Source organism: Microtus oregoni, unplaced genomic scaffold (genome assembly GCF_018167655.1).
Source record: "Microtus oregoni isolate MIOR12 unplaced genomic scaffold, Mior012 000088F_ref0000325, whole genome shotgun sequence".
Taxonomy (NCBI): domain Eukaryota; kingdom Metazoa; phylum Chordata; class Mammalia; order Rodentia; family Cricetidae; genus Microtus; species Microtus oregoni.
Window position 1 is genome coordinate 4081781 of NW_024544555.1, and position 12112 is coordinate 4093892.

At 38.6% G+C, this 12112-nt stretch overlaps 1 protein-coding gene across 1 annotated transcript in view; it reads left to right on the plus strand.

Moving 5' to 3' along the window:
* The window catches only part of LOC121442236 (serine protease inhibitor Kazal-type 5-like), a 55156-nt gene that overhangs the window by 22805 nt on the left and 20239 nt on the right, over positions 1 to 12112 (plus strand). The window contains exons 10-16 of the mRNA XM_041643700.1: positions 851 to 932; positions 2341 to 2468; positions 3095 to 3143; positions 6716 to 6843; positions 9137 to 9224; positions 10090 to 10217; positions 10842 to 10905. Coding sequence (XP_041499634.1) covers positions 851 to 932; positions 2341 to 2468; positions 3095 to 3143; positions 6716 to 6843; positions 9137 to 9224; positions 10090 to 10217; positions 10842 to 10905 — 667 coding nt within the window. The remainder of the gene's footprint in view (positions 1 to 850; positions 933 to 2340; positions 2469 to 3094; positions 3144 to 6715; positions 6844 to 9136; positions 9225 to 10089; positions 10218 to 10841; positions 10906 to 12112) is intronic.

A 12112-nucleotide genomic window follows, 5' to 3' on the forward strand; every position in this document is an offset into this window, starting at 1 on the left:
CAACCACAAACACCTATAAATTCACCTGAAATAGTACTTTCCATGCTGTGAAATTTCTCAGCAAGTTAGAGTTACTACCTCTCTTTCACAGTTTAGAATACTCTTCACATTATTTCACTGAACTTACATGAAGTACTTGATTATATTTATAATACAAAAATATTTTGTTTTCATTGATAGCCATATATGTTTTAAATGTTATCAATTAACTGTAGATACAATATAATTTTGTTATACAACAATTTTAGTTTTTTTAGCACACACACACACACACATATATATATATTTATAAAATCAATCAATAATTGGGCTATATCCTTGTAATGCACTTTTGTGTTTTCAATAAAACAGTCAGGTATGAGCAATACATTTAAGCGCAAATGAAAGCAAGATGTGCATGATATAGGAGATAGACCAGAGATGTGAGAGAAGGCATTGGTGCACTCTGACATGAGAACATCGCTGAGACCGCTCTGCCTCTCATCTTTCCTGATAATAGAGAAGATGTGTCAGTTTATTTTCTGAAGGTCTTTCTCAGCCTCTAAGCATAAAGTCATCGCGATTCCAATGTTGATGTTTCTTTGATGAAAACTGATGGTCTTTTGCTCACCACAAACAGAAAGACAGTTAATAGAAAGCGTGTTTACAGAGCTACTACTGCCACCTCTCTTTCTATGGGGGAAACTCTGAAGACGTTCTGGGATGAGAGCACATTGCAAGGAGTTTTGTTACCTCTTGTTATTACACAGTGATAAAGGGGCCAGTCCTTCGTCCCCAGGCTGAGAAGGAAGAAGAAAGGAGCAATGAGCAGAAATCAGTGGATCCCTTTTATTTATTTATTTTTATTCAGCAAAGCAGAAGCTGAGGAGCAGAAGAATGCTGAAGCTGGAACCAGAAGCAGAAGAGGGTCTGAAGACGCAGAAACATATGCCGTGAGTGGGGCCTGACCTTGATGGATGCTGTGTGAAACTGATACATTCTTCCTGTTAAGAGCACGTACTAGAATGGGAGAACGTACGAGAATGGGAGAACTTGACCTTTACTCCTAGTGTTAACACAAAGGTGTTAGCCTTTGCAAACTACTTTCCAGGGGGTCGCTCCACGTACCCTTCTTTTGACGGAGTCTTGTAACTTCACAGCTGAATTATGAGTTAAAAACATGTTTTCAAAAAAGCATGACTTAGCTGGGCAGTGGTGGCACAAGCACTCAGGAGGCAGAGGCAGGTTGATCTCTGTGAGTTTGAGGCCAACCTGGTCTACAGAGTGAGTTCCAGGATAGCCAGGGCTGTTATACAGAGAAACCCTGTCTCAAGGGAAAAAAGGGGGGCAATCACACACACACACACACACACACACACACACACACACACCACAGCAAGACTTAAAAGAGAGTTTAGCATTTACTTTATGTGTGTATGCCTGTGTCTGTGCATGTGTGCATGTGTGTATATGCACATGTGTTTGTGTGTGTGTTATGTGTGCATGCCTGCTCCCATATATGTATCAGTACATGGTTACCAAGGAGTACATATGGAGAATAGAGGTCAAAGGATAATTTGAAGGACCTGGTTGTCTCCTTCTACCATGTGCATTCTGGAGATTGAACTCAGGTCATCGGGCTTGATGATAACTGTCTTTACATGCTTAGACTCCATCAGGTCAGAAAGCATGATTTTTAAGTCTGAAATGTTGCAAAATTCATCTCCAGAGACTTGTATATCTTATCATCACCTGTTGTTTTGATGATGAACATCTCTTACTTTTCCCTCTAGACTGTCCTTTCCCTTACACTACCATTGAGATACTACAGAAACTATCTGCATCTTGACATCTTGCTTAAAACCCACACTTTAGGTCTAGGGAGATGACTCACAGGAACAGGTGCTGGGTACCAAATTTGACACTTTGAGTTAAATCACTGGAATCTATATTAATAAAATAAAGCTGATGTGGGCCATTGTAATCTCAGCACACCTATAGTAAGAAACTCTTTGACCAGATGGCCTGGAGTACTCAGGCATGCAACAACAGAATCTAAGAGTGACCTTGCCTGAACAAGGTGGATTGAAGGCAAGGACCAACTCCTGAAAGTTTCCTGTGACTTCTGTGATGTGTGTCTTGAGACCCTCACACACACACACACACACACACACACACACACACACAAACACCAATATTTATGCTTCTTTCAAAGTTTAAATCTACTCTAGGCTAACTCACTATTTATCCTAAAATTAAAGAGCCCCTCTCTATTAAGAAATAAACATTCATATGTCAGTAACTTTTGTATTCTGACAAAACATGTGTTGATTAACTCCACCTTCTCCCTTGACCTTGCAGAAGCTGTGTGAAGGATATCGCAAGGTCAGAAAGAATGGACAACTATATTGCACCAGAGAGAATGACCCAATCAGGGGCCCCGATGGGAAACTCCATGGCAACACATGCTCCATGTGTGAGGCTTTCTTGTGAGTACAGTAGGGGGCCCTAGACTTGTGCGGGGTCATGGGAACTATCATGGGAAGATTTGGCTTGAGGGTCTTCAAAGTGGAGAAAAAAAATGCATTTTCATTGTCTATGTATCTCTCAGCTTTGAGGGTCACATTTAAACATCAGCAAATAACAACCAAAAACAAATGGAGAGCTTTCAGAATGTGACTATTATGATAGAAACAGTTGTAGACTAGTCAGGAAACACAAAAAAAGAAGTAAGGCATGAGATCACTTCTAAGGGGAACTTCAAATAAAATCCAGATAGCAAGCAGCAGAGCAGTGGTTGTCAGTGGCTGGGGTGGTGGAAGGTGTATAGTGTGGATGAGGAGATGCTGAACTGGTGCAGTTGGGCAGGAAAGGCTCTCCTTCATACCATGATCTGGAGAGAATGGAGCCATTCTAATTCATTGACTAATTAACAATCCAATTCATTAGCATATATATATATATATATGTATATATATCTTGGTGTCCAAGGCTTCAGGGTAGCCTGAAATAAGTCAAAACATCGATCAATGATGAGCCCATGAGTTTGATGAATTTCTGCTCTAGCCATATGACTTGTTTCTTCATAGTCTCTTCCTTCCTCCTTTTCTCGTAGTATTCTAGAAGACAGAGCAAGAGCAAAGGTTAAAAGAGAAGCTGCAAAGGTAATTTTCTCAGATCTATTGTTGCTGTGCCCTACAGTTTTGGTTCCATGGTGGCATGATGTTTAAGTTGCCCACTAGCATAGTGTTTACTGTCTAAACTTCATGCCTGATAAACAAATGAAACATGTAACCTTCATACTTACAGTCCAGCTCTCAGGAGGCTGATTTGAGCCCAGAAGTTAAAGACAAGCCTGGTATATTTTTAGTTAGAAACAGGTATGACCAGTGGCTAGTGGATGAGTGGGAGAGAGAGAGAGAGAGAGAGATCTTAACCAAAAAAAAAAATGATCATGATCAGATGCTTGCAAAATACCAACTTTATTTTATTGTTGTTAAAATTTTGAGGCTCATCTATAGTGAAAGATGAGAGGGTCCACTTTTGTAAGTGATTTTTTGCATGTGTTTGGCCTTCATTAGGTTTAGTTTATATAGGCAGAGATTGTAAATACTTAATATGTGCTATTTACTAAGATTAATTTACATCATCCATACCTTTAGAGTGCATCCAGTGGACAGTACAAAATTCCAATCATTCCAAACTTCCAATGCCAAGCAGGCATGTTATCATGTTTGTCATGGGAAAAGAACTAGTTTCTTAACCTCAATTCCCAGGATTATTCATTTTGACTTTCCAATCACTCTTAGTCTACATCCTTGATTTTACACTTTTACTGTTTTATAGATCCCTAAGAGAAGTATGTCTGTGTAGATGACAGATTAGTTCCACTTAATAAACATTTACAAGATTTTCCCAGTGTGTATTTTTAACATCCTTGAATGTACAAACATCATTATTTGGGGAAAGTTTACATATTTTAAAAGTTTACCTTTAAACTGATTTTTTAAAATAATAATTGCTTTGTTAGCTGGAACTATCTTTTTATTAGTAATTTAGATGCAAAATTGGATGTATACATTATATTTGACTAGATATAGAGCCCTGTTAAATACCCCCATTGATCCTTCTGCCTTCTCTAATGGGGTTGCTCTAGCTCACATCCACATCTCCTTCCCTTTGAGGATCCCATCCTGAAGATAGGTCAAAATCTCCAAACTTCAGACTTGTTCTCCCCTCTGATACAAACACTAATTATTTCTTAGCCGAACATGTTTTTTCCCTTTTTTTTCTCAGAATTCTGAACATAAAGGAGAGCTCAGCAATAACCTCAGTTCCTCCAGGAAAGGTTCCTGAGGCTCGTTGAGTCTCTTCCTTTGTCACCTTTCACAGGTTTTACAGGCTGCAACACGCAGTACAACACATATAAAGATGATGTAGATGTATCTATGGGTGTCCACCAACATGTTCTGCCTTATTCTGAAGCCAAGTTATAAATATACTGAGTGATAGTGATGTTTATACTATTGCTGCAAATGCCAGGACCATGTGGAAATTTTCTTCTTTAAAAAAATTGTAATTTCCTTTATTAATATAGTATTTCATGCAAGATGCAATGAAATAGGATATTATCCATCTTCTATTTCCCCTCCTACCTCCCCTTATATGTTGTCTTACACATCTTCCTTGCAGCATCTTTTCTTTTCTTTTTCTGGTAATCCACTAAATCCAATTAGAACTGCCCATATATACATGGCTATGGGACCATTGGCAAGAGTATGAGACCTATCTGGTCAGATCATCAAAGAAGAATAGGTGTGTCTCCCTCAGTAACTATCCACTACCAATATCTCCTTAATGAGGATGGAGCTAGAGAAAACCTTGGCCAACTATGCTGGCATTCTAGCTAGCTAGACTTTGCGCAGGCAGCCACAGTTGCTATGAGTTCTTTAAAATGAAGGCCATGGCATATCCAACAAACAGCAGTTCACAGCTGTCCTTCCCATCCTCCAGTTCTTACAATCTTCCATCTCCTCCTTGGGGGTGTGCCCCAAACACCGGCAGAGAGGAAGTTAACTGATGAAGATGTTCCATGTAGGTCTGAACATTCAATCTCTTATTGAAGACACTTTGACCTGCTATGTACACCTACAGCAAAAAAAAAAAAAAAAAAGAAGAAGAAGAAGAAGCTTCTGTTACCAAGGTTGAAGTCAGCTTGAGTGTAGAGGTATAAACATAACTGTTTAGAAGCCAGTTTGACAACATAACTCCTTATTGAAATAACAAAGGCAACTTCTACCCTGGGCCCTGCTACTCTCTTAGTCATAGGCTTTTGACCAGGATTGTAGCACCAGGCAGAAAAGTCTCTCCTTTGAGCCAGCTTCATGTCCTATCAGAAAGCAATTAGTTACTCTATACCAGTTGTGACACTATTGCACCCATAGGTGCTTCTTGCCTGGTAGGTGGGTACCCTAGAATGCGAGTTGAGCACTAGGTAAGACCATTGATATGTCTTCTCTAGCCATCTAGATAGCATCTTTTGGTATTGAAAAATAGGCAGCAGGAAGGTAGTTTCCAAGTCAGCTTGAGACTAATTTTCTAATTCTAGTCAGAGTGTGCTGTCTTCAACAGAAGTCTAGCCATAAAGTTATGACAATTAACTAAGAACATTGGCGATAGTTGGGATTGTTTTGGAGACTTCTGGGACTTTGCTGACCAATTGCTCAGAGGATATCCCATGCTTTGTACTGCAATTTTTAATTAATAATGGGAACAAAATTGTCTACCCATGCAGGGCAATTCTGTTTCAATTCTTTGTGTAAAATGTTGTATTAGCTTACACACTAGTGGGTTTCCTTAAGGGTTTTTGTTTTTGCTTGTTTTTGTTTTCCATTTTTTTTCTAAGACAGGGTTTCTTTGTGTAGCTTTGGTGCCTGTCCTGGAACTAGCTCTTGTAGACCAGGTTGACCTCACAGAGACCTGCCTGCCTCTCCTCTCTAGTTCTTAGATTAAAAGCATGTGCCACCACCTTCCAGCATCCATAAAGGTTTTTTTAATGCACATATAGTTGTGATTAGCCTGATTTTATACCATCCTCTTCCCAGTCCCAAGCGCTTAATTCTTTAACACCAAGTAATCCATTCTCTTTTCTACTATTTCATGTGTTCTACTCTCCCTCCAACTGTATGGTTGAATTGGGGTGTGAGGCTTACATATGGCTTTTCCCACAACTCCCTCTACTCCCTGGTTTCCCGCATACACTTGTGCTCTTTCCTGATAAAACCTTTTCACCCTCAGTATCCAACCACTCCATTTTTGCTTTGTCTACAGTCTACACCCTCCCTCCCTCACTGTGTGTTCCTTCCTAAGGCCTCTTTCTGTTCACCTGGTTTCTTCTTTGATCCAATTTAAATATACATGTAAAACAATGTATTTGAAGCTCGGATCCTCATATGAGAAAGAACCTAAAGCATTTGTCTTTCAGGCCCCAAGTTACCCAATTCAGCAATTTTTTTTCCTAATTTATCATTTATGCTCATGGGTTTTGTTTTCTTACAGCTGAGCAACCCTTGTGCATATAAGGTTTTGATGAGCACTTTGTTCTTAATGATTTATTGCAACATTAGTATTTCTCCTTAAATTTTTCTGAATCACTAAACATTATTTATTACTCATAGTAAAATAACATACTGGATAAGTAGTAACTGTCTTAAGACGCATCTTTTTCAACTTCCAGGAAATCTGCAGTGAGTTCCGGGACCAAGCAAAGGATGGGATGCTCATGTGCACTAGGGAAAATGACCCTGTTGTTGGCCCAGATGGAAAAACACATGCAAACAAATGTGCCATGTGTGCAAGTGTGTTGTGAGTATGCACCCTCGTGTCTTCAGCTAATCGTACACCATTATCCTTCCCTGGGTTTGAGATTCCAGGGTGTATGCTAGAAAAACCTTATAAACAGATGGATGTAATATTAAGTAATATTGAACAATAAAGTGACATCATTTTCTATTCACTTCTGTTCCTTCTGTCTTCTTATTATGTCAAGTTGCTAGACTCATCACTAAATGTTTATACTTGACTGTCTTCATTTACAAAAAAGAAGAAAGCACACCTCAGATTGGATCAGGTGTTTTCTTTGGCCTCTCTCTTACTTCTGGCAGTCTGTGATTCTGTGAATATATTCAGATATGGGTTAAAAACAAAGTTGGATGAAAAACTGTGGAGGTAGTGTACAAGGACTGTTAAAATACCTGACCAGGAAGTGGAATAGCGAACATTGTGTTCACCCTTTTATGGAGATCATTACCCTCTGCCAGTGGAAAGTATGGTTTGGTAAGTGCCTTAGTGGAGGGTAAAACCCCTCAGAGACAAGCTCACAAACTAAAACATACAAAAACTTCTGTCTGTAAAGCTAGTTGAAACCTTCTAGCTCTTCCTTTGCCAGATGATGTGGGCAAACCTGTTGCCAGAGTTCTCCTATGTGAGATAATATAGAATGTGTCCTGTTCCAGTTTTATACTGAAATCATGAGTCCAGCCCACTAAGATTTCAGTAGCTACCTTTTGAGGTTTTTCATAATACTAAGCTACTCCTGAGAGCGACCTAAAGATAAGTGTTGAAAAATTATCTTCAAGTTATGAGCCTTATTTATCTCCATACTATATTTATGTAAAACACAAAGTTATTGATTATCTTAGTCTTTACAGATTGGTTGATCCATCCTTAAGTGTATGCCTATAATTCTTCAAGTAAAGAAATAGTGTAAGTAGATCAATAGGATAAGTAATGGCCTACAACTCAAGAAGAAACAGGTTTGTCTCATTTGTTCTCATTGATGCTGACGATCAGATGTGGTAAATGCTAATACTTTGAATTCTGGCATGTCATATGTCAGTAAAAAATGCAAGAATGGGGTGAGCTTGTTGATCCAAATTTGAATCTTCAGCTTGGAGGCTAGAACAAGAAGACTGTGGGTTTGAGGCCAGCCTAGACTGCATGGTAAGACATTGTCTCAAAATAAGAGCAAAAACAAAAGCAAAACCTAGAATATTAGGCTGGTGGTGGACCTCATAAAGCTTATAGTTGAATCTTACTGGGCTTCTTTAATAATGATTGCAACTAAAATTTGAATTGTCATGTACTTAGCTATGCTAAAATATTTAAATTATTATCTTATCATGAGGAATTGTTTAAGTTATGACGTCCTTTAATGATTGCAACTAAAATTTGAATTGTCATGTACTTAGCTATGCTAAAATATTTAAATTATTATCTTATCATGAGGAATTGTTTACGTTATGATGTCTCCACCATCTAACTTGGCATCATTTTTTGCTATCATCAATTACATCATAGCAACTTTGGAGGTAAAAGTTTCATAATTTAGAAAAGAATCAAGATAATTGTGGCCTCTTATAGATTGAAATCAGTGACATACAGAAAATAACATCAGCAGAGGTCCTTGCACACTGATAAATATGTCTTCCTTTGTCGTTGTTATTGCTTTTTAAGAGGTGTAATATAGACAGAAATCTTTGCATGTTGTCCAAAATAATCACACCTCCTAAGACAGGTAGTTTTGTCCTGAAATGTTTATACATTTATTTTTTTTAATCATCATCATTTGTACATGTGTGCTCTGTGTGTGTGTGTGTGTGTGTGTGTGTGTGTGTGTGCAGGCTTGCTCTGCCACAGTACACATATAAAGCTCAGTGTATGTGTGTGTTTATGTGTGCGTATGTGTGTGTACAAACATGTACTACCACAATGCACATACAGAGCTCACTGTGTATGTGTTTATGTGTATATGTGTGTGCAAGCATGTATTACCACAGTGCAACATATAGAGCTCAGTGTGTGTGTGTGTGTGTGTGTGTGTGTGTGTGTGTGTGTGTGTGTGCAAGCATGTACTACCACAGTGCACATAAAGAACTCAAAGGAAAACTTTCTCGAGTTATTTCCCTCTTCCCATAATGGGTTCCAGGGACTGAACTCAGGTCATGGGGCTTGATTAACAAGTACTTATATTTGCTGAGCCATCTCCCTGGTCCAGTGTCCAGGAGACTTCCAAGATTTGGTTGTAGACATTCTATTCCTTCTGGAAATGTGTCGGAGTAATTGGAGAAATGAATTTAGCTTGTGTCTTCTATTTCAGCCTACTAGAAGAGGAAGAGAAGAAAAAAGAGGACAAAGGAGAGAAGGATAAGGTTGAGGCTGGAAAGTCGAAGAGAGAAGCAATACAGGTATCTGCTCCAGAAATCATGGCACACACATGTCCAGTCATTATTCTCTTTGGCCAAATCACCAGTCTCAGCATCCTTAATGACTTTGACAACTGGGAACATAAATTTGAATCCTCATGTCTAAAAAATTGTGTCATTTTTACTACACTTATTTATTCTTATTCTCTGATGTTCTATATGTTTGACTTCAAGCTTTTGCATTCTCCTTATTTGAAAGCTCTCCTTTGTCTATGTGGTGGGGATGGTGGTACCTTGCACTCCGTGTGTGTGTGTGTGTGTGTGTGTGTGTGTGTGTGTGTGTGTGTGTTTGTGTGTGTGGTGCATGCATATGAATGTGTGGTTGTGCATCTCCTGTGTAGGAAGTGGAGGGCAGATAGGAACAGTTATGCATTCTGTGCTCACTGCCCTTTGATGGGTCTTGCTGTCTGTCCTAGAAGTTTTATAATTAGTTTAGCTAAACAGTCTACCTGTCTCTGCCCACTCCCCAATACTGGAGTTACAGCACACACAGCTATGCTTAGCATTTTTTGTGAGAGCTAATGATTAAAAGTAGCTATTATTCTGCATACCACAGACTTTATTACCAAACCAAGACACTAAATTATTATGCCTTTTGTCTCTCATAGTTACTATATCAAAATAATGTTTAGTATTTTTAATAATTTTAATATCAGCAATCTTATATTCCAAATAATGTGTTACTTAAGTCTATGAACAAGGTATCAGTTAAAACTGATATCTGATGTCACTTTGTACATCTGTGATATATTGTTGCAAGACATCACAGTTTTCAAAGGGGGTGACAGGTGGAGGAAGTTTTACAGTGTTTAGCGATCTGCTTCTCAAACACTCCTTCTTTTGACAGGAGCTATGTAGTAAATACCGTTCCCAGGTAAGAAATGGCCGGCTCCCCTGCACCAGAAAGAATAACCCCATTGAGGGCCTGGATGGGAAGATCCATGAAAACACCTGCTTCATGTGTGAAGCTTTCTTGTGAGTACAGCGGCAGCCAGTACTGCTGAGTATCAAATGTACAGGTGGGACTGCCAGCTTGCTCCAGGACATTGATAATAAAGCCTGTCTTTCTTTGTGATGAGTTTGGGGGATGAATTATCAAGACACACAATGACAGCACTTTCTTTCTACTGCTTCAGTGTTCTGAAGGATGCTTAAATTAACATTATGTTAGGTTCATGTACTAATAATAGATTTCCTCAGAGCCGATGACATAAAATGCTGGATCTTGATTTCTATATAATGAGTGGTCGTCACCATGATTAATAAATACAAAGGTGGAATCGTTAGGTGATCTCAAGTAGAAATTTTGTTAGTGCTTAATCATCCTTCTAGTTGCTTTCAGATATAAAAGACAACTCTTTATCCATCAAAAATGTAGTGGGAGTTGGATTTGTTATTGTGCGACAACATTTATATTTTATTTTTAAAGCAATGTTAAAAGGAAGAAGAGAGATATAGAGGAACGTATTTATTTATTTTTCAATTACCAAATTAAGCAGAGATGTAGAGTAAATAGGACCATTCTACCTGAGATTTTTTTTTCTTTAAGATGCTATGCATTGGTGCTGGTAATGACTCTTGCCAATCCCTCTCTTGCAGCCAGCAAGAAGCAAAAGAAAATGAAGCTGTGTTCACAGTAAAGATTAAAAGAGATGTTAAAAAGGTAACTATCCTGTGATGCTCAAATTACGATGGAAAGGTCAAGTTTTGACATTTTGCTGTTAACATCACACAGAATTATTGATGATCCTGGCTGTGAGGAAACTTGGGGGTCAATATAGTCTGGAGTTTGACAAGAATTTTTTTTCTAACTGTATATTTAGATTCAATTACCAAGCAGTTTCCATAAAACTTTAATCATACCTGCTTAGCTTTACTATCTAGCCACCAAATCCTAGTCTTAATAACCAGAGAGTATACTATTTCATTTGTGTGGACATGCAGCCTCTGCCGCTACGACTAATTCTGCAGTTGTGGCTAGAAGAACAGCCACAGACTTACACACTCTAGCGTGTCTACTTTCCCTTACGTCTTTATTCACAAGTATCATGGTACAGAGGGCAAATGGCCAAACTCTGATCACATTACACAGTTTCAAATTTACTTTGTCCTCAGATTGTCTGATGGAGATTTAAGTCTAGAGAGCAGGAAGAACATGATTACAAAATTAATGTTTTAGGGGCCATTAGAACCCATGTTTCTAAGTTCTTATAGGGGATAAAATAGAAAGAAAGAAATTAAACACAGGGGTCCTGACTGCCCCCAAACCGAGAAATCTTTCTAAGACACTTTGCTTTACTTTTTTATTGTCACCTATGAGGGAGAAATTTTTTTAAAGGCAGCATTCCTAAGAAATATTTTTGATGGTTCAGAGTGACTGACTCAAGGTAACTTACTACAGACTGTGGTAACTTCTCTGTACCCATCAAAGGCCATATGCACTAGAATCAAGTCTCTGAAGACCTCCTGAGTTTTGAACCTGGAGGATGACTACTTACACACTTGAATTGCAGGGAAGTGTGAACCTGAAATTAAAAACAGCACAAGTGTTTTACGTTTCCAACGTCTTCAGGATAAAATCCCTCCCCCACGGCCATCTGCATTCGGTATAATGCAGTTTCCACCTTCGCCTTCACTTTGGCAGGCAAGATTTATTGCTGATCGTGTTTCTAATTATGAGCAATCAAGGAACGTGGCAGCGATTGTGAGAGAAGAAGAGAGATGGGCAGGGATGTGTTCTCTATCATTATTGACTTTTAACTTCTGACAGGGCTAATAGGAGAAACACAAAATCAATCCTAATTGCCACCAGTAATTAACCCTATGGTTAAGTGATTTGTGTATTTTCTCAGTTCTTCATATTTTAGAGC